General features: G+C 35.3%; 1 protein-coding gene across 1 annotated transcript; it reads right to left on the bottom strand.

Moving 5' to 3' along the window:
* Positions 1 to 9,531: 9,531 nt before the first annotated feature.
* On the bottom strand, positions 9,532 to 15,804 carry LOC143623850 (putative WRKY transcription factor 39). The gene is made up of 5 exons (XM_077094660.1): positions 15,308 to 15,804; positions 13,513 to 13,596; positions 12,977 to 13,477; positions 10,982 to 11,107; positions 9,532 to 9,693 (listed from the first exon to the last, which is right to left on the bottom strand). The coding sequence occupies exons 1-5, from the start codon at positions 15,802 to 15,804 to the stop codon at positions 9,543 to 9,545; spliced, it is 1,359 nt and encodes a 452-aa protein (XP_076950775.1). The 3' UTR covers positions 9,532 to 9,542.
* Positions 15,805 to 21,735: the final 5,931 nt, after the last annotated feature.

The following is a 21,735-nucleotide window of genomic DNA, read 5'->3' as shown; positions in this document are numbered from 1 at the left end:
CATAGTACATACTACAAATCTCAATTTAAAAAAGTTGGAAGGGTAGTAAAATTAAATAGAATAATTAAATGGATTATTGAATTTTAATAATTTCAACTTTTCATTATTGGCCGCGCTAAGCCCAACTTTATAAATAATTCTGGCAATCCCAACTTTTAATTTATTTTCCTTTACAATCCTAAACTAACTAAACACTAACCCCCGTTAGTTTTTTTGTTGACTTGGACTGCTTATTTGGCAAAATTTTGACATAGACTGCTTATGTGTCACATACATACATACATACATAAATGCATACGTACATATATACACACCCCGCCAAATCGAAAACGTGGGCGCGCAACGTTCGTGGATAATCACAACTATTGATTAACGTGGTGATCCTATGTGTGATGCTATACTTGTATATGCCCACAAATATCTTTCTGAATTTAATAACCTGAAAAACATACTTAAAAGTCAACATAATGTTTGTGAGCTCACAAGTTTTAAATGCATGATTAAACTCGTTATTTTGAGAATATTGAGTTTCAAATGTTTAAAATGTATAAAAACAAGTAATTATTTCTCAAATATATGCTTTCATGGTTCAAACATTTATCAAAAGTTATGTTTTCATGAAAAAAGTGTTCCTATAAAACGTGTTCATGTTTACGTAAATAAAATGTAGATTAAGTTATTTATGTCTTCGTGATTAAAATGTACATTAAAACTTATTTATGAAGTTGAAAACTTTGTTTGTTATGAGTGCGCTTTCTCGATAAAAACGTTGTCCAAAAAGTTTACGTTTACGAACTTAAAAGCACTATTAGAAAAGTGAGTATATGCAATGCAATATGATATACACGGTAACCTAAACAAAATCAATAATTCTCTGTAAACTAGCTACGAATACGAATTAATATGTGACAATGAGCCTATAATCAAACCCAAATCCATTATGTATGCCCGATAACCGTGCCATCATGGTGTGAATTATGGAATATACGTTCCCGTTAACACGTCGGTTAGAGCGACTAACCATGAGCGAGGGATCAATCCCGGTAGTACTACCCACACCTCGGCTAAACCCTGGTACACACATCAAAAATTATCTCTAAGGCATCAAAAATAATTTTGCTCCTACAAAAGAGCATCACCATTCCTATTAATCAAACAGTGGCGCCGATGTCTGGATCAACGATAACCGCTTCTAGATCAGACAGTAAGGGTAGCTTTGCATACATATTTCTCGTTAAGGAAGTCCTCACTGACGCCTTCGGTGTCGGATTATCCTCCAATTTAAATAGCTTTCTCAGATCACTGGAAATTAGAAAACCCCCCATTTCTAGGGTTTCAGTCTTTAGCATTGTGTTTCTCCTTTTTAACTTCTAGGGTTTTAGTATTCATAATGATCAGCTTGAGTTACTGAAAGACAATGACGTAGTAGCGTCGTTCTGTAAGGCCCCGGTCCCGGTGCTCTACATTTTACGTCGGATTTACTCATAAACACAGTTCTACAAATCAGAGTTTATTAAAACTTTCGCGGAATATAAAAGTCAACCATATATTACAAAATATCCAAACTTGTCTTTGAAACATAACATAAAATATCGTATCAAAACATCATGACAATTTTTTTTCAGATGTCAGCCTCTTCAGATCATGCATGTGTCTCCCTTAAGCCAACTACTTTAATCTTTTTACCTGTGTTCATACTAAAAGTCAGCTACGTTGAGTGAGTTCTAGTTAATCAGGCAACATACAATACATTCTCATACATACGTATCCGAAGATACATATTCATACTTAACCTGGGTTCCAGCTTTATTCTTAGCACTTAACAACTTTTATAAATATCCATTAGAGGAATGTTACAGAACATTTACTATTGTCCATACGAGGAATACTCTATACTATCCATAGAAGGAACAACGTGTATTATCCATAGAAGGAACAAAGTGAATTATCCATAGAAGGAACACTATATACTATCCATAGAAGGAACTCTACATATTATCCATAAAAGGAACAACGGTTATTATCCATAGAAGGAACTTATACTTATTTATATATTATACATTTAAGGAACACTAATAAGGTCCACAGTCCTTATCCATGCTATCCCATCCCACGTCTATGTCCAATAGTAGTTAGAGGGATTTGCCATCCTAACCTACTATGTCAGACATAGGCCCGCATACCATACATATACCTGCTTACTCGTACCACATATACAATAATTATATATAACGTACCAACGTAAGAAATTTACATCATAACATACTGCCACACTAGGCATCCTTCACATTAATCTTCTAACGATCATCTTACTTGGCAATACGCGCAATATCCGAAGATCGTTCACGCATCAGCAAGCATTCATTCATAACCGCAATATAATAACTATCACACAAATAATATATGGCACATTGAGTATGCACACAGCCCCGAAAACATAATAAGGAAATGGGGCTAGAAACTCACCTGCAAGCGGTTCCTTTCTGAATTTACGGTAACGCCCTTCTTGAGCTGTGCACGGCTAAGTGTGTAATAATTATAGTATTAATTAACTACTTCTAGCTATACCATACTTCTAAGCTATTGTAACCCCTAGCTAAAGGGCTTCGGGGGTTGCGCCCCTGGCAGAGGGGTTCTAGGGGCGACAACCCCTATCAGAGTCCAAGAGGCAGAGCCCCTGGCTGGAGTTAAGCTGCCCCTGTATATGTCTCCATTCCATATACGCCGAATATGTCAAGTAACATACACGTCTTATATGTCAAGCAACATATGAGCCGTATATGTACACTTGTACATATACTTCTGTATATACATATGCGCCCATACTTATACGTTGGGCACATATCCGCCGTATATGTGCATGTCAGGTCATATTTAACGTGTTTTTAGGGTTTTTCAGTAATTCTGGCACCGTCAGCCACCGTTAACCACCATGTTTGCCCGTATTTTTATTGTTTATGGTCCTGGTAGCTTTGGGTGGTCTAGATCCAAACTAAGGTGACCCTTGAGCTTGTTTTTTATTGATTAAACACTCGATAAAAGCTAGGTCTAGATCCAAATGGCTCGTTTGTCATCCCGGGGCCGCGGTGTTGGGTTCTATAATGTTGGGTTAGCTGAGATAAATGTTTTCTTACATCTGGTTGCTCTTGGATCGTTGATTGAAATACTATAGAGAGTGTTTGGCTTAAGTGTGTGTTTTTAATGGTGTAGGCTAAGGTGCAGAATGATGGAGATGGAAAGGATTTACGTTTTAAGGGGTATTTATACTTCCTTAAGCCTGTGGACCTTAAGCTCATCTTCATATTAAGTCCACGATTAATTCCATCTATTTTAGCCTTATTATTATTATTATTATTATTATTATTATTATTATTATTATTATTATTATTATTATTATTCTACTAACTCAAATTAATTCTTCCAACGTAAATACTATTTTAATATTAGTCATAAAAATTTCGAGATGTTACAGCAAGGCATATGACGTGACTTAACGTAAAACCTAACTGGATCAGGGCCAAAGAACAAACACGGTAGGATTTGTAAACGTAAATGATAAAACAAAACCACAATCATGTACCACCACTACCACCACCTCTTATTCCCAACCCACAATGGTGGTGGCTACTGACGAAGGGTGAGGGTGGGGAATACAAAACAGTGGTGATGTCGGTGGAAGCAGACTGTGGTTTGTATGTATGTGACACATAAGCAGTCCATGTCAACATTTTTGCCAAATAAGCGCTCCAAGTCAGCAAAAAAAACAAACAGGGTTATTGTTCAGTTAGTTTAGGATTTTTATAGGAAAATAAATAGAAAGTTGGAATTGCAAGAAATTATTTATAAAGTTGGGCTTAGCGCCGACCAATGTTGAGATTATTAAAATCTAATATTCCTAATTAAATTAATAAAATTTTTCACACCCCGACCAAAGGCGGCGGAACATGCCGAGGTGTAACGATTGGCCATAAGCGCATGACACTAATTAAAACGACAATATTTAACAAACTCATTTCATTTCACAACATCGAAAATGTCACATAACAATATTCATAAGATAGTCACAACAAAATATAGCAAATCACATATTGTTCATTTTTTTGCTAATATCATAAAGGTATTTGTGACGTTTTTCTTCAAGCTCCCAATATCAACCTAAATGCAAACCTGTAACATTTCATAAAATAAAGTTTGTCAACACAAAGGTTGGTGAGCAATTCATAAGTTTGAGCATAATAGTATATGGTACCAAAAAGCCACAATCTTGTATTCGAAACAATAAATAAAAGCAATAACTTAGATAAATAGATATCGCTAAACACATTAGCGACACCTAGCTATAAGATGATGCCAAATAGTCTAGGTTTTATAGATATCGTTAATAGCATTACGTTAACGACACCTTGCTATAAATGGTTTCCAAATAGACTATGATTTATAGTTCCACCAACCAAAAGCGATAAGCACGTAGGCAAATAATCATGTAAGCATAGAACACCAAATCGAGCAATTATTTAAGTAATGTATACAATAGCGTTTGTGGTTTAAGATTTAAGTATAAAGCATTGTTAGTTGAATAAGTATGAAATGTCCCAAAACGAAAGATGGAAAACGAGGTATGAAAGTACTCACGTTCAAGTAAAAAACTTGAAAGATGGTTGATTTGGAGTATAACCGGTATGTCGGGTTTTAACGAACGAAGCCTAAAATAAAAGAAGTCTTGTATTAGGAAAGTTGTCTTGGAAGTCTTTAGGATAAAATAAACGTGAAGTAATGTAAACAATTAAAGTTAAAGGTTTAAAATGTAACTATATAAAAAATTATAATAATAACCCTTTAAAAATGTAAGTTTGCTCGAAACCGGGTTAAAGTATCTAACCTTAATATTTATTCAACCTATGTTAAGTAATAAGGTGGGTAAAAATGTAAGAATGCAAGTCCCTTCGGAATATAGATACTAAAACGGGTTTTTAACGAGTGTTCGGGTTGTTGGTTCGGGTCTTGATAATTGGTCAAACCCAAAATCAACTCTCCAAAATAATAAATGTTATGAGATAACTCAATAAAACTTAATAAGACTTAATCAAGTATGTAGTTCTATTGTTTTAGAACTAACAACGCACGTTAAGCGAGTGTCCGGTTTTGTCGGTCCAAACTTTGTTATGAGATCAAGTTGGATCCAACATTTCCAAGTACGTAAGAGAATAACTAAATCAGTTTGTAAACTATTTTTAAAGAAATATACAACTCTTGATAGCTAAAAACACACTTGTGTGTCTTAAGCGAGTAAAAATCGGATTGGTTCGGTTTCCATCTCACAACGAGTTCATAGATGGTTTCCACATGCCCAAATATCAAAGAACTTGTATAATAATGTACAAATGAAAATACTTAAGTTTTACAACCAAAAAGTTAACAATAAAGCCTTTAAACAAAAGTTCGGTTTTCGGTCTATAGCTATTTACAGTTAAACCGAAGCATAAACTCTTAGAACCCTTAACCATGGAACTTGTAAATATGACAAACAACTAAAATGAGCAGAAGTAAATAAGCAATAATAATGTTAGATGGTTAGATGCGGAAAATATATAACAAGGACCACGAAAGTCCTTCATGTAACCTTGCCTTACGAGGCCTGAAACTTAACCGACCGGGGCCGGAAAAGTAACTACCAAAGGTAACAAGGGGTGTATATTATATATATGTTGTGCCATATGATTCAAGTATTAATTTAGACTAAGATAAACAAACGAAAATGTAAAACTACAACACATAAACATGAAAATAACCTTGTATGATCTTTTAATTTGAGTGAGGAAAGAGTTTATGAGAAGGGATTAATGTTAGAGAGGGCCTTTTATTTATAGATGAGCTTAGAGGGGTTAAAAAAGTGATTCGGTGGTCAAAACTCGGATTCGTTGGGCGATAAACCAAACAAGGAGACAAGGAAACATTCTGGTATGGGCACCATCGCTATACGCGATGGTGTATGGTGCTCACCCATCGCGTATCGCGATGGGTAGGGTGACAAGATATACACAAGTTTGAAAATGACAGTTTTGGCCCGTTGAAGTTCGTTTTAAGTGATTTTAACGCGTTTTAGGGCCCGAAAAGGATGTTTTCAAGACCCAACAAGTGTAAAACAATATTGTAACATAAAAACCATCATTTTTATTATATCATAAGTTTTGGTTTACAAAACGGGTCAGTTTACATATTAAATGGATCAAAAACGAATACAAACAAATACAAACGGGACCTAATTTTGACGAAGGTCACAAAAATAGTTTATGGTAAACTAGAAATAATATCATACTTTTCATTTGTACTCTATCACCAAATCACTCAAAGTGGAACAAAAAGTGAATATTTTAGTGAGCGGGTATTCTTTTTCATAAGTGCATTAAGGCCACCCGCAGTGGCCACGAATCCGGACGAAATCCGACGATGATGGACGAGAACACCGCCTCTGTCGATTTTAGGGGCGATACGTCCGCGGGGGGGGGGGGGGGGGGGTAATTTTCGTCGGCTTGTGTTGTTTTGTTATTATTATTATATTGTGTTTGTGATATATATATGTGTGTGTATATGTATGTGTATATATATCTATATATATGCATATATATATATGTCTATATTTATATATGTATATATATAGAGCTACAACACCATTACACCCCAAAACCAAAAACCTACACTTTGCTGACTAGAGGTGCACAAAAAACCCGTACCCGGAACCGGACCCGAAAAAAATACCTGGAACCGGTTTTTTTTATACCCGGGTATTCTATACCCGAAACCGGAACCGACCCTACCTGTGGGTATGGATAGGGTATGCTTTTTGAGCTCAATACCCGTACCCGATTTATACCCGTAAATACCCGGACCCGGTCATACCCTATACCCGATACCCGGTTATACCCGATACCAATTTTCTAATACCCGAAATAATACATGAGTTTTTATAGTATATTTTTATGTTTACTTCACAACTTTTATGTTTAAGTTTTTGTAAAATGTATATTCCTAAGTAAATAATTTGTAATTAAGTGGATTTATAGTTTTTGGAATATAGTTTAATTATTTTATACATTAATAAGCAAATTTAAATTTTAAACAAATTAAAAATGTATAAAAAAATTATAAATTCAAAACCGGGTATTAATACTCGGTCGTACCAGGACACATACCTGGTTCCAATACCCGAACCCGATCATACCCTACTTGGGTACATAGGGTTGAGTTTTTCTCCTCAATACCTTACCCGAACCCTACCCGATTTCTCTCTCAATACCCGATTTTCCAATACCCGATCATACCCGAACTCGGGTATTAGAAAAAAACCCGATTTGTGCACCTCTACATGGCGCAAATCGCCCCATTTTATAGCCCCTCCACTACACAGCCTAACAACTAACAAGTACGCTTCGACAGGTTGGCCCAACCAAGCCTGAACCCTATTAGTTATGTGCTTCCCCCTTCAAGAGCTGGGCTACTACCCTAATAAAGTTCTTCCTAGCGTATAGTATTGGGCAGATTGAGTCTTTCTCTAATATAGTACTTAATAGTTAGATTAAGCATTAGGCGAGTATGCCCGTGCAACGCAATAGAGACCAAAGCCCGTTAGATATACTGTTTTGATGTTGATGCAGTAACACATTACTCAAGTCTTTTAACTTTTAAGGTTGGTTCTTTTCAAAGATCCAATCTAGGGTGTCATGAATCTAGCACAAAATTCACAAGAGTTTCAACCAAACCCGCAAACAGATCACATGTTGACCCATCTATGTTTTTACTTATTTTTTACAGAATGTGTTTTATGTCGTAAATATAATTTGGTAGTTTGTCTTAAGCCAAAGTTAAAACTTAGAAAACAAAATTAACATTATATAAAGCTATTTGTTCTATATACATTTGTATTCTTTTGTTGCAAAAAAACGTAAATTAAAGTACCAATATGCGGAAATAATTATAAAAAAAAAATCTAATTAAATGGGTGTTGTTTTTAGAGCATTCCCATCCCATCCCCCATAATTATGTGAGGGGGATTGGTAAATTATAGGGTGAGGTTTTGAATGAATGTGAGTGTAAATTATAGGGTGGAAAGAAATATGTAGTGTTTTTTTGTAAATTTGGGGAAACATTTGGGGAAAATTGTTTGCCCCTATTTATTTTTTAATATTTGTTGGATTGGTTGTGAGTAGAGGAGAGAGAAAACTGTAATGATAAAAGTATTATTTAATTTAACAGGAAAGAGAAATGTAGTGTTTTGTAGTGTGTAATTATAGAGATAAGGATAAAGAACCGGATGTGAATGCTCTTAAAGTATCTCCATTGCTTTGTCCAGTTATGATGTGGCAAATGGCAATGTCCACTTTTCTGAACTGGACATGTAAAGAGTGGAGGTTGGTGTTTACTCATCCAGAATTCCAAATGCATGTGAATATATAAATGGTGGGCCCTAAGTTAATTAATATTATTTATTTAAAACAATTTAAACAATTCAGAGTTTCAAACTGGCTAGCATTTTAAATTTTCCAAATCTTTTTTTTTTCGTTTTTCACAACTATAACAGCACATTTTATGAATCGAAAAAAAAATTCCATCGATATTTTTCTCAAAAAAATAAATGGATGAAAGCAATTTCTTTCATCGTTTGCTAAGCGATCCTAACCCAAACCCGACTCCAAACACCAACCCACTTCCGACTCCAACCTTCGGTTTTCAACAGTTTCAATAACCCGGATTCTTTCCTTACCCGCATCCAAACTTTGGATCTCAACACTTTCAACCTTCGGTTTTTAACATTAGTTTATATAACTTTTTTAGTTTATGTTTGTGTGCGGTTAGTTTATTTACTAATTATGTAATTTTAAATTTTTATTTATATGACTTTTATTATTTATGTAAATTTATTTACTAGAACTTATTTTATTTTTAAATAATATGAAATAAAAAATAAGATACTTAAATAAAAGTATTTTATTTATAAAAGTATTTGAGTTATAGAAAGAAAATATAAAAGTAGGTGATTATGTGAAATATAAAGGTGTTTAAAAGTGAATGTAGTGTTGGAGGAAAAATAAGAGTTTTTGGTGTTTGAAAGTGAATGAGTAAAAATATGATTTGTCAGCTGATGTGGCGTGTTCAGTTTGTTTTTCCTTATCCACCATTGTGGATGCTCTTGTCAACTGCAAATATTATGCTGTGTTTGAGTTCACATCCCTGACACAATTTTCGAATTCATGTCAAGCTGGACCCACAAACCAACAAAGACGAATCTGTTTAACACCCTAATTCAACCCAACAAAAGGGCTCATTTAAGCTAATCAAAGACAACAATGCACACCGCCATAAAAAATAAAGAGACAACTTTTCATGATTTTACCAAAAACCAACCATCCCATAAGAAAACCTAACCTAACCCAACCCAACCCAACCCTCCATATACTTCTTAGCATGTCGACCCCCACCAAACACGATCAAGAAAAGAGTTTAACAACTACTTTTTTGTATCGAAAGATTATTAATTAATAATGTTTTCACGTGTTTGCTGATTGAGAAGGTACTACCCCTCTTGTATGGTTGTGGTCCCCTTCATAAGTGACAATAAGCATTGTTGAGTCATCCAAACATCTCTCCACATGCTTCCTTGCAGGACAACCCCTCATGCTGCTACATTTATAGTAACCCCTGTTACATTACATCATTAACCAAACAAACACTCTTTTTAGTTAGATGTTTCGGTTTTGACGTTCAGTCAATGTAAAAGTTAAACATTCAGTCGCAAGAATACTAGTTAAATGTCACAATTTCAACCTGCTTAGTTGTATACGTGTCGACTAGAGTTGTGGGTTTATCTCAAAATAGGTCAAAGAAAACAAAAAAAAAAAATAGCTAAAAGGGTGTGGATCACAGAGGTCAAAAGTTGGTCAACGACTATTGTTAATGCAATCTCCTAAATCAATTTTTATTCTTTAGATTAATATTCCGACAAGGGAGTAAATTTGCTTGAGCCACAATTTCACTTATCGAGCTCGAGCTAGCAAGCCTATTATTTATATTTAATATACTAAATATATTATCAGTATTAATTATCCTTATACGCAACATTATAATCTCGTGAAAATGTGTGAGCCCTGCTTGTGGTGCGCGCATATAATGTATATATGTGTGAACCCTCGGGTGGGCAAAAGATAAATTGCACTAATTTTGACGTTATTTTACTAATCTCGTGAAAATAACGTTAAAAGTGACGGAAGGTTAATCAGGCATCACGTGATGGCGTTGATAGCCGAAAGACAAGGGTACATGCACCGATCAGCCGGTGTCCCAATGATTGATTGTTATGTGCCTTATGTCCAAGGCTTGATGCAAAACTACTATTGAGCCGGGGGTCTCACCGGAAGCAGCCTCTTTATCCCATGAGGTAGAGGTAAGGCTGTCTACATCTTACCCTCCTCAGACCCTACCATAGCTTTGCTATTGGTGGGATATACTGAGTACGATGATGATGATGATACGCAACATTATAAAAAAACCAAATAAAATTAATATATTATGCTATATATAAAAAATATTAAAAATGTATATATATTAATTAAATAACCTATAAATAATAAATAAGCTGAACTCGGCTCATTTACACCCCTAAATTCACCGATCCCTTTTATATTAAAAACGACTGATAAATACATAAACAAATGTGAACACAACTCTCAATGCTTTGAAATCGGAAAATTGGTGACCAATATTCATACTAATTTTATAGAAAAAGCCCCTCAACTCGATTTTAATACATTTTAGTCCCTTAACTTGTTTAAAACACACGTGTTTGTATTTCTTTTTTTTAAATAACTTTTTACCCCTAAAACGAGTCAAGATTGGATAAAAAAACGTAACGCAACTAATGTTCTCAGTTAGCAACATAACGTGTTTTAAAAGCTTTTTAATTGGTATGAGCCGAGTCGTTTAAAGGTACCTGGGATGAGGAGAACCTTTGATAGGGTTTCGGCCATATTTTCTCCAAGAATATTCATCGGGCGGGATACCAGCAAGTTTGCTGCTGACAGCTGGCACTTTAACTGTCCTCTTAATCCTGTGCTTCCTAATTAGTAATTACCAAAAAAATAAAATAAAGTAAAATTAAAATTAAAAATTTCATGACATGAGAGGATGTTTTGGATAAATGCTTTAAACCAGATACTTAATCAGCAAAGTCAGATAATCAGTTGCAATTATACGGATTGCGAAAGACTGTAATAATCACTTTTGGGCAAATTTTAATTATTGAAGGTGTAAAGAAAAGAAAGAAGAGTTATTAAAGATGTAGTCTTATATCTCAGGGGCTCTTTCACCCCATCAATCTCAGTTCTATGCTCATCACAATCATCAGTTAACCAGTTAATCTGTGATATCAACATCTGTTCATGTGCTATTAAAAGCAGTTTCTTACAGAAAGAAGTAAAGGTCCAAATGAAACCGAAATAACCATTACCTAAATAGCTAACATAAACGAACCGAAATAACCAAACCCAACCAAATCCAACGGTTGGTTTTATGTTTTTCAGTTCAGTTTCGGTTTTGCATGTACTGAAAATAAAATAAAAGACGGACGAACTTTTAATTGAACTTATGGACTATAAACTATTATGAACGTTCAGTAATTTATAAAAGATTAATAAATAATTTAACTCAAAAACTTTAGGCCTAAATGTGCAATAATCATTTAATCATGAACTAACAAAAAAACCGAATTTATGGATTATAATTTTTTAATTTAAATATAAGCAAGTTATAAGAGCATTCACAACAATAAAACTCTACAAACTGACATATCAGCGTCACATCAGATTTCAAACATTTCTCAAAAACCTCCACTTTCTTCTACAACAACAAACTTTCACAAACTGCCACATCACCACCTACTCCTACAATTAATTTTATATCTAGACAAATAACTTTATAACAATTTAATTTTTTATATTTCATATACATTTATTTATTAAAATAATAGAATATGTATTTAAAATAAATAGATTAGAAAATTATAAATAGTAGATAGAATACAAGCAGATCCATTATTAGAATGTTCATTCTTGATTAAACACAAGTTCATCCTAAGATGTCGATTTTTTCATAAAATTATTGCATTTGCTCGGTGACCTTGTAAAAAACGGTTTGTTTTTCACTTTGTCTCTCGCTTTTGTGTTTCAGTTAATTTATAGAATTTAATATATGATTTTTTTTTAAATAAACACTTAACTGTTGCAACGAATATATTATTATTTGTATAAAAAAGTAGGTTAAACTTGAAATAAAGGTGGGGTGCTCATTAAAAAAAAGGAAATGAAGTTGGGTTTGGGCCCACATATCTTGTTCACTAAATGTCTGCAGAAGCAAACTTACCAAACAAATTTAGGCTCCACATCGATAAAATATGCCACCACTTAAGTTTGTCTAGTGCCACATCATTTTGAACCTTGGAAGAAGTAGCTTGATGTAGTTGCTCTAAGAGATTACTAAATGTTTAGCTCAAAACCTTAGGCCCGTATGTGTAATAATCATTTAAGTATTTAACCATTAATCACCAAAAGAATTTAGACCTGAAATTTCCGGCCCATATTCATTATTTTGAGCCTTAAAATTTTAAAGCCAAATGGCAAAACTAAAAAAAACAGATACTAGACAGTTTTAAAAAGAAAACTCAACAACTGAATTTTCAGTTTTTGGTTCGATTTGAGCCCAAAACCGACCGATACACACCCCTAATAAATAAAACTGAGCATAAAGATTAAAAAGAAAAGGCTAACCACATTAGGGCATTTGACGCATATAATCATAGATAGCATATGCATAATTTGTTTATGCAAAGACTAAAACCTGATTAACAACTAATTAACTTAACGAAAAGTTATAAGGAAGTAAAATAAAGAATCCCAAACACCCCCTAAATAAAAAAAATATAAGTTTTAACCTCTTCTTGCAGTGACATCGACCCGAGCTCCCACATTTCACGCTCCCATCATCTCCCCGGCCCGGACACCTTGGTTTATGTTGGTATGTAGTTTGATCAGTTGACCCGAGCAAATGAAAAGAGCTCCCAGATAAAGCGGTCACACTCACACTCCCTTCCATACTTAGCGAAGACATAAAAGACCTGCTTGATGAAATTGTAGGCGTACAAACCGCATTATTATTGCTTCGCAGATACACCATCTCCGCCTGCTGCAACTGGTAATTGGAATTAGGATTAGGGTTTTGAATTGGGTTCTTTCCAATTAAGCAGAGCGGCGGGTTTGATAAAAACTGAATGGGTATTGGTTGTTGTTGAAGTATGTTTTGAGGGACCAAGATTTGAGTTTTGTTGACTTTTCTGACTCTGGGGTGGGTGCTTAAATGAGCATCAAGAAGAGAGACAAGTTTGTTGAATCTAATAACAGCTTCATCTGTTTGTAGCTTTAGGTTTCTTGATTGTGTGGGTTGAGTTAAGATGATAATAATAATAATAATAATAATAATAAGCTAAGAATCCTATGGCAACTTTCAACAGCAGCTCTAGTGGGTTTTTGGGTTAGCTTTTTGAAGGGATAAAATCTTTAAAATGCTCTTTTAAAATCAATTAAAAGCATTAAATTGAAGCTTTATCATGATAAATAAGTCAAAAAGATTGATACCCAGATGGGATTTCATGCAAGCAAGCAAAAACAGACCTTTTTCAAGACACAAGATTCTCATAACTCTTCGTTGGTTGATTCATGGAGAGAATTCATTTCTAAAGAAGAACAGGATGTTTTTTTTAATTAAAAATGATAATTTTCTAGAGAGAGAAGAGGTCAGAACTGCAGTTTCTGCCCAGATTTTAACGATGGGTCCCACTCGTTGAAACTGGTAAATACATTTTCAACCTTTTTGTTTGCTAGTGCATTAATTAAATGATGATAATAATTTTTAATTTTTTTCAAGAGGAAATCTCTTTATATATAACACAAACCGAGTTACATCAGGATAATGGGTAAGTGAGCAACAAGCTGCGCCGTTATCCCCTTTTGAATCGCAAAGCCTATTCTACTAAATATAAATTCTTGGTTCCTCGGGCTCTGCGAGTCCCTGTGGACCACCTTTTGCACCTGCTCCAATAAGCGAACCTCCTCGGGAGCTAGGGATCCAAAAGTGTCGAAGGTAAATGGAATGAACACGTGCTGATTCTCCAAACACGATGTCTCATGCTTAGCAACCTTCCTAGACTCCGCTCTCAAAATCGCCTGTCCCGGTACGAAGCCACTGTCTCTCAGCCCCACCAACGGGGACACCCCAGTGAGGTCAACACACGCATGCTTACCCCCTGTCCAGCCAAACACAAGAACATCCGCAGGACTCAGGGTAGATCTTCCCTCTCGCGGATCAGTCAAAAAGTTAACAGGTGTCTCTTTCTTGGCTGAGATCCCGGCACGTCTAAGCACATCTCATAAGACATCTCTAACCCCAGTCATGACGATACTTGAATCCCGGCAATTCCTTACAGTGGAGGGCATGCTCACCAAATCTATCCAAACAAGTTTTTTTACAAATGGGGCATGATTCATCTGGAGGGAAAAGAGGAATCATAAGCCGGTATTTAAGGATGGCTCTGTATTCAACTGCCGACATCCGTTGCCCAAGACCTTCAATGGGCACAACAGTCAAAAAATCCTGGGCATGAGCCCCCTTGAGACAAGCTAAAACTATCTTTTGTCTCGGGGTCATATCAAATTGCTCCTCCAAATCATGTACGTGTTTACCATAAATAGCACTCGCCAAGGTTTGTTGAGGTTTCTTGGGGGCGGTCTCCTTATAAGTAAAATAACCTATATCAAGGTCCGGGAGAGTTGTTCAAATATTACCAAGTGCAAAAGAGTAGTCAGGATTTACCCCCATAACACCAGCGTTTCGCAGGACGTGGTCCTACAATTTCCACGACTGAGACCTGGAAGCCACAAAGGCATATGCGGAGACATCCTCAGCCGAGAAAATTCCTAAGCCTCCGCAACGCATAGGGAAGGAAGCCAACCTCCACTGGAGGTCCCCAAAATGCGGTCCTCCACACACAACAATATCTTCAATTGCCCCCCGCAGGCCCGCATCAAAGATGGACACAGCCTCTTTGATATGTTCAGGTTGACAGGTTCGGAGCCCAAACACTAACTTAGCAACCCCCATGCACAAGCGCAACAAAATGAGCTCACTTTAGGGGTCCCTCAGGTCCGGCAAGCGTTTCATAAGTTCAACCGCCCTCAAAGCTCTTTTAGTTGCCAAAGACCGAATAAACCCTGCATCCCGACTAACCACTCCCCCCAGGAGTTTAACTCCCATCACAGGCCTACTAATCTCGCCAGGGAATAAACCCGACACTTTCTTCGAATCATCACATGACGGCCAAAAAATCTCTGTTTTTCGAATATTAAGCCTAAGCCCTAGAGACGCCCCCTCTGAGCGAATAATGCCCAACGCTCTAGCGACCTCCTCAGCCTTACCAATAATAGTGCCATCGTCTATATACCAAGCATGGAAGGGCAAGGAACAGGTCCCCTGCACCCTAAGGATGAGCGGATGAAGGACCAACGCAAAAAGAAGAAGGCCAAGGGGGTCTCCTTGCTGCACCCCAGTAAAAGCCCCAATATGAGTATCCCCCACATATAAACGGGCGGAGCGGGCATATAAAAACTGGACCCATGGGAAGATGGATGGACATATGCAGCTAACTTCCCTGAGAAGGGTCGTCCGATCCACCTCGTTGAAGGCGTTAGAAAAATCAACAGTGAGCATAGCTAAGGACCCGTCAGAATGAAACACGCTCAAAAATCTGTTAGCATTATGCAATACCGCTTCTGCCCCATTAGGGATCCCAACCCCGAATTGAAAAATTGTATTGTATTGGAGTAATAATTAGAGTAAGATTGTATTGGAGGTGGACAAATAAACCGGTTAATCGACGCGACTCGAAAACCAAACCGGGTTGAAACCGATTATGTAAAAACCGGTTTGAAACCGATTGAAACCGTCGGTTTGGAACCGGTTTGTAGTTTTCTTCATAAAAAAATGGTTACAAACCGGTTAACCGAATCGAGGCAAAAACCCGAACCGAAACCGATCAAAACCATAACCGAAACTGATCGTAACATGGTAAGAAACCGGTTTTAACCCGAACCAAAACTGATCATAAACCATTTTTGACTTTTGTTGACCAAACCGCTCCGGTTTTAACCAAAACCGGATTCGAATTTTAAACCGGTTTGTGCACCTCCATATTGCATTGTATTACGTCAAGATTTCATGTTTAGTTATAACTTTAAAAGATACGCACAAGTATTAGGGTTGAGTTATTTTATAAATAGAAACAGAAATGAGAAAAAATTTTAGCTATATAAAAAAAACCGTTAAAAATTATAAATATTAAAAAATTTAAAACTCAAAATTTAATAAACAAAACGAAACAAGTAAAAACACAAAAATGTTTCCACCGTCTTTCTCTTTCTAGAAAAAAAAGACACAATGGTGAGTGAAAAAGATCATTATATCTTTTTGTGTATCATTGCGTTTGTGTTTATATTCATCATTGATTGTGTTTTTTTCCTTAACATTTTGTCTTTTTTTTTCTTGATATTGTGTTATATTACTCAACATTGTATTATATATTGCAATCTATTGTGTCTTTTTTAAGTTATAATTGTGTCTTTTGTTCATTTCCGTCATTATGTCTTTGATCTCGGCATTGTGTCTTTTCTTGATTTTTTTTGAATGGAAATGATGGGGGAAACATTTTGGTTTTTAAAATTTTTTCGTTTTTTATTTATCTCTTAAGTTATGATTTTTTAATTATTTTTTTGAATATATTTTTAAAGCGTTTTTTGTGTGGTCACGAATCTTTATCACACTACTCACTTTTGTCTCTATTTCTAGTATAGTTTTAATTATTTGTTTAACCGTTACGCTTTAAGTAACCATGAACTCCTCTCATATGTGTCTTGTGTTAGGGATTAGCGTTATTGTCACACCCCAACCTACGGAGGAAATGCTGGGGCGCGAACTGATTGTCACAGCTCTCAAGGTACTATCATACAATATTTAAATGACAATATCTATTATTAAATTAAGTTTTCAAATAAATCAACTACAACAAATACATAATCCAAAATCATACAACAATGCAACTTATATCACAAATGATCTTGATTAATTATTTTCTAACTTAAATTATTCACTAAGTCTTCCCTAACCTGCATTAAATTCCTACGATAACCTGCATATGCGTATAAAATATAATTTTGTCATTGACACATGTTGAGTGAGCAACACACCAGTTTAATTGTACATATAATATATATAACAAAATACGTAGCTGCAACAAGTCATATGAGAATAACAAATTAACTAAATGAGCAAGTATAACTGAGATGTCGAGAAGCACAAAGGCTAACGACTTGTGTATGATCATACTAGACTGAGATTATGTTGGACCTCTCCAAATGTGAAAGCATATAAAGCAAATAAGCACATAAACAATTAAGGTATAAGTTGTTAACACATAAGACAAAGTTGCAGTTTTTTAGTATAAGTATATATAGGAAATATAATTTACGCATATGTCCCCAAAACGTGGAAAAAAGGGAAAAAGATGGGAATGTGGTACTCACCTCAACAATAAGCAATAGATAAACGAATGTGGTAAGAACGATGGTAAACAAGAGTTACGCTCTTCGGAAGTTATCAACGAGAAATCCTAAGTAACAATAGTTGTGGAATAAATACGAATTGAATAAAGAGTCTATAACTAAATAAAGGTTCGGAATTTGATGATTGAGTGAAATCTTCCAAAGGCTATCTATTTCATTATTTAATTATAAATTCATTATTTAACTATAAATTTCATCCTTAAGTTTTATCATAATAAACATCACTAAATTATATAAAATACATAAAAATATTTGGATAATTATTTATAAAATCGTTGGATATATAAAGGGATTCGTTTTAAATGTTTATTTTAGACTAAAAATACGTTCTAATATATTTATATATATTTTTTTATTATTAATAAGGGTTTCTTTTAAATACACGATGATTAATAGATAATTTATATAAACTACAATAATTTAAAATACTTAATAATTATGTAAAATGATAAGGTTTAATATATATTTAATTATGTATTTTAAATAAATAAAACCCCCTTTTTTATCTTTAACATTTATGAAAACCTTTTATAAAGTTTTATACTTAGTTATATATATTAACAAGGTTCGGAAAGAGATCGATTAATATGTCGGCTTTAATACAATTCTGATTAATTATGATATTTATAATACTAATAATATAATTTAAATATTTGATTGAGTTAATTGTTGGTGCATTTTGTGACCGTCGCTATGCAATTCTGTTCAGCGAAACGAAGTATGAAGTTAGAACAACTTCGCCATAGGCGAAGTTAGAACAACTTCGCCATAGGCGAAGTTGTAACAACTTCTGCCATAGGCGAAGTTAGAACAACTTCGCCTTAGGCGAAGTTCTAACAACTTCGCCTACTGGCCCAAGCCCAAGCCCGCGAAGTTGTTTTGTCTATATATATATGTGTCTTGTTTAGGTTTGAGTATCCAGAAAATTAGAGTATTGTGTGTTCAGTTCAAGTAGCTAGAGAGAAACAGAGAGGCAGAGTCGTGTGGGACGGCCCGAGGTAGAGCTCACCTCGGGTCGGCCGTCATTTGTTTTCGTGTTTGGTATGTAATGTGTTTCGGTTATTATATAAGAGATCTGCAGATGTGTTTATCCCATTCGTGTGTTTGTTCGTGTGTTTGTATGTGTGTAATTGTAACGATTCCGACGAAAACAGGTATACCCTAACCGGTAGACGTTAGTTACGTCATATGTAATGTCGGGTACATGAGTTACCATGGTAATTATACGAGAATACATGGTTCATTGTATTGATTGTACGTGAATATATAATTCACCGTATTGAATATGCGATCAAACGATCGATAGTTATTGAAACCCGAATGAATCGAGGGTTCAATTATAGACGAGATATATGGTATTTAGTGATGTTACGAAGTATTAAAGCTTCGGGATAAGTGGATTGAGGCACAGAAAAAGGATTTCGATTTAATAGTACGTCGGTACGTTAAACGAAACCTTTAATACCAAACCGAGCAAGAGACGATCGATCAAGCCGAAAAAGATGCGTAATAACTAATAATATGACGTTTTAAGTTAATAAATGTCATGGTTTAAGTTTTTAAATCGGTTTTATATAAATTTCATTTTTAGCCGAAAAACGACCGTTTTAGCCTCGTTTTAAGCCGAATTAAACGTCTAACCGAAAAACGAACTGAACCAGATTATCCAAAACATTATCCAGATTACGGGAATCGGAATATGTGGCCTAAAATGAAGAGGTGGGTCCCACCCCACCCCCCATCATAGGCCGATCGGAATACCAACCTCCCCAAACTTTTCATTTCTTTTTTTTACACCAACATCTTCATGATCTTCATCTCTTTCCACTAGATGAACTAAAAACCGAGTTTTGGAGCAAGAAAAACCGAGGTAAAAGTCGAGTTATTTACGTGTTCATCTTCGTTTCTTGAGTTTAATTGCAAGAAAATGAGGTTTCAATGATGAAAACCGATTCTTGCATGATCAAGTGATGTATACGGGTTATACAAGGGATCTTGGTCCAAGAAAGGAGTTAAACGAACCAAGAACGAATTTTTACGGTTTAAATCTTTGTTTTTGAATCATAACCGAAACTATAGTGTAAGAGGCTTGATCGTGAGTGTAACTTGCTTGGTATTGTGGTATGTTGGATGTAGGTTCTGTATTTAGTGGTAGATAAGGCGGAAAGACGAGTTTGTAGCTTGTAGTGGCGGAAAACGAAAGGTATATTCGGTTTATGTCGGTGTATGTGTTTTTGGACAGATTGTTGGTCGTTTAGAGTTAGGTCATGAAATTTTACAAGGATGTTCTACACATGAAAATAAGAGTTCTGTGAATTTTTGGTAATTTTTGGACAAAAGATGAATATTTGGTGAATTTAATGCTCGGTTTTGGCCAAAAATGGTGAAAAATAGTTAAATATTATGAAAAACTCTGGAAAATTGCAGATAAGCTTTTTATATCATTTATAAGTCACACACAAAATTTGAGGTCAGTTGGAGAAGTCTAAGTAGGCTTTTCGGTTAAACGAGTTCTAGGGTGTTCTAGCTCGGTTTTAGTAAAAATGACATGTAAAAGAAGATTTTGGTTCTGGAAAAATTACAGGGGACTATGTGGATGGCAGGGGACATCCAGGAAAAATTTGGGATTTTTCTAAGATCGTTTGGTATTTACGACATATTTAGTGTTTAAATGGTGTTTAAAAATAGATAAATAAATTTTAAATATAAGAATTAATTCTGGAAATATTTTTATAAAATTCCCCACTGTTAAAAAGTGATTTGTGCAAAATTTCAAGATCCGAGAGTAAACGGATAAGTATTTGTGCTAATTATCAAACTTTTAAAGTTAAAACGCTTAAACCGGTGAAGTTCGCTTAAGCGAGCTGACTGGTGTATAAAAACCCTAAAAATGAACTATTTTCATATGAATGAGTTAAACAAGTAAAAATAAATCATCCGAAAATAATTCGGATGATTTGAGTAATTTTAACCTATTTTAACAGTTTCCGGTACGCCAAAGACGGAAACGGGTCCCGCGGCCAAACGGGACGTCTAAACCGAGCTATAATTTCACCACTTTAATTAAGTTATCAGTCAGCAACTATTTTCGGGTCGTGTGCGACCAAACTCAGTTTGAAACATAAAATTGGATAACCGTGCTGGGCACGCAAAACGGGGAAAACGAATTAATAGAAAATTTGACTGTTGAACTCTAAACGACGTCACAATCTGAGTCCGGAGAAGTATTTCGGGTACAGTACTGGGTTAACAGTGTCCCCAGATGTACCAGTTGATACGGTTAAAAGATTATATAAACAATAAGTGTATAATAACGATCTTAGGGATCATATTACAGATTGGACGCGTTAATTGATAATGATTGTTGTTACCTGCTTGCATGTGCTAAGGTGAGTTTCACGAGCCCCTTTTTCTGAATTGTTTTCAAATATTTTCCCGGGGCGGAAAGCATGTTACTATTGAAATGTTTAAATACATACTGAACGCATGGATTTGCGTGTATTTATAAATATTTGATTGTACGGGAATCGTACGGAGTGAGTACAGGACTGGGTTAACAGTGTCCCCAGATGTCTTTGGAAGTGTTTCCGGGTTAACATTGCCCCCGGAGTGAGTACAGTACTGGGTTAACAGTGTCCCCAGGGGTTCCTAGAAGTGTTTTCGGGTTAACATTGCCCCCGGAGTGAGTACAGTACTGGGTTAACAATGTCCCCAGGGGTTCCTAAAAGTGTTTCTGGGTTAACATTGTCCCCGGAGTGAGTACAGTACTGGGTTAACAGTGTCACCAGATAATATTATTTTATGATATGGATTTATCATGGTTTACTAAAATTGTGAAACTCACCAACTATTCGTAGTTGACCCGTTTTCTCACGTGCTTTTCAGGTACAATTAAGATGAAGTGATTGCTTACGTGCTAAGTGCTTGATGTGTGTAAGATTTGCGTGCAGGATGTTAGGATACATTATAACAAATAGAATTGTGTATCGTGTTGTATGATGCGTGTATCACCTAGACGGTAATG

Source organism: Bidens hawaiensis, unplaced genomic scaffold (genome assembly GCF_021521415.1).
Source record: "Bidens hawaiensis isolate Kalapana, Puna unplaced genomic scaffold, B.hawaiensis_p1.1 tig00003570_1, whole genome shotgun sequence".
Taxonomy (NCBI): Eukaryota; Viridiplantae; Streptophyta; class Magnoliopsida; order Asterales; family Asteraceae; genus Bidens; species Bidens hawaiensis.
This window is presented reverse-complemented; position numbering and strand designations above follow the sequence as displayed.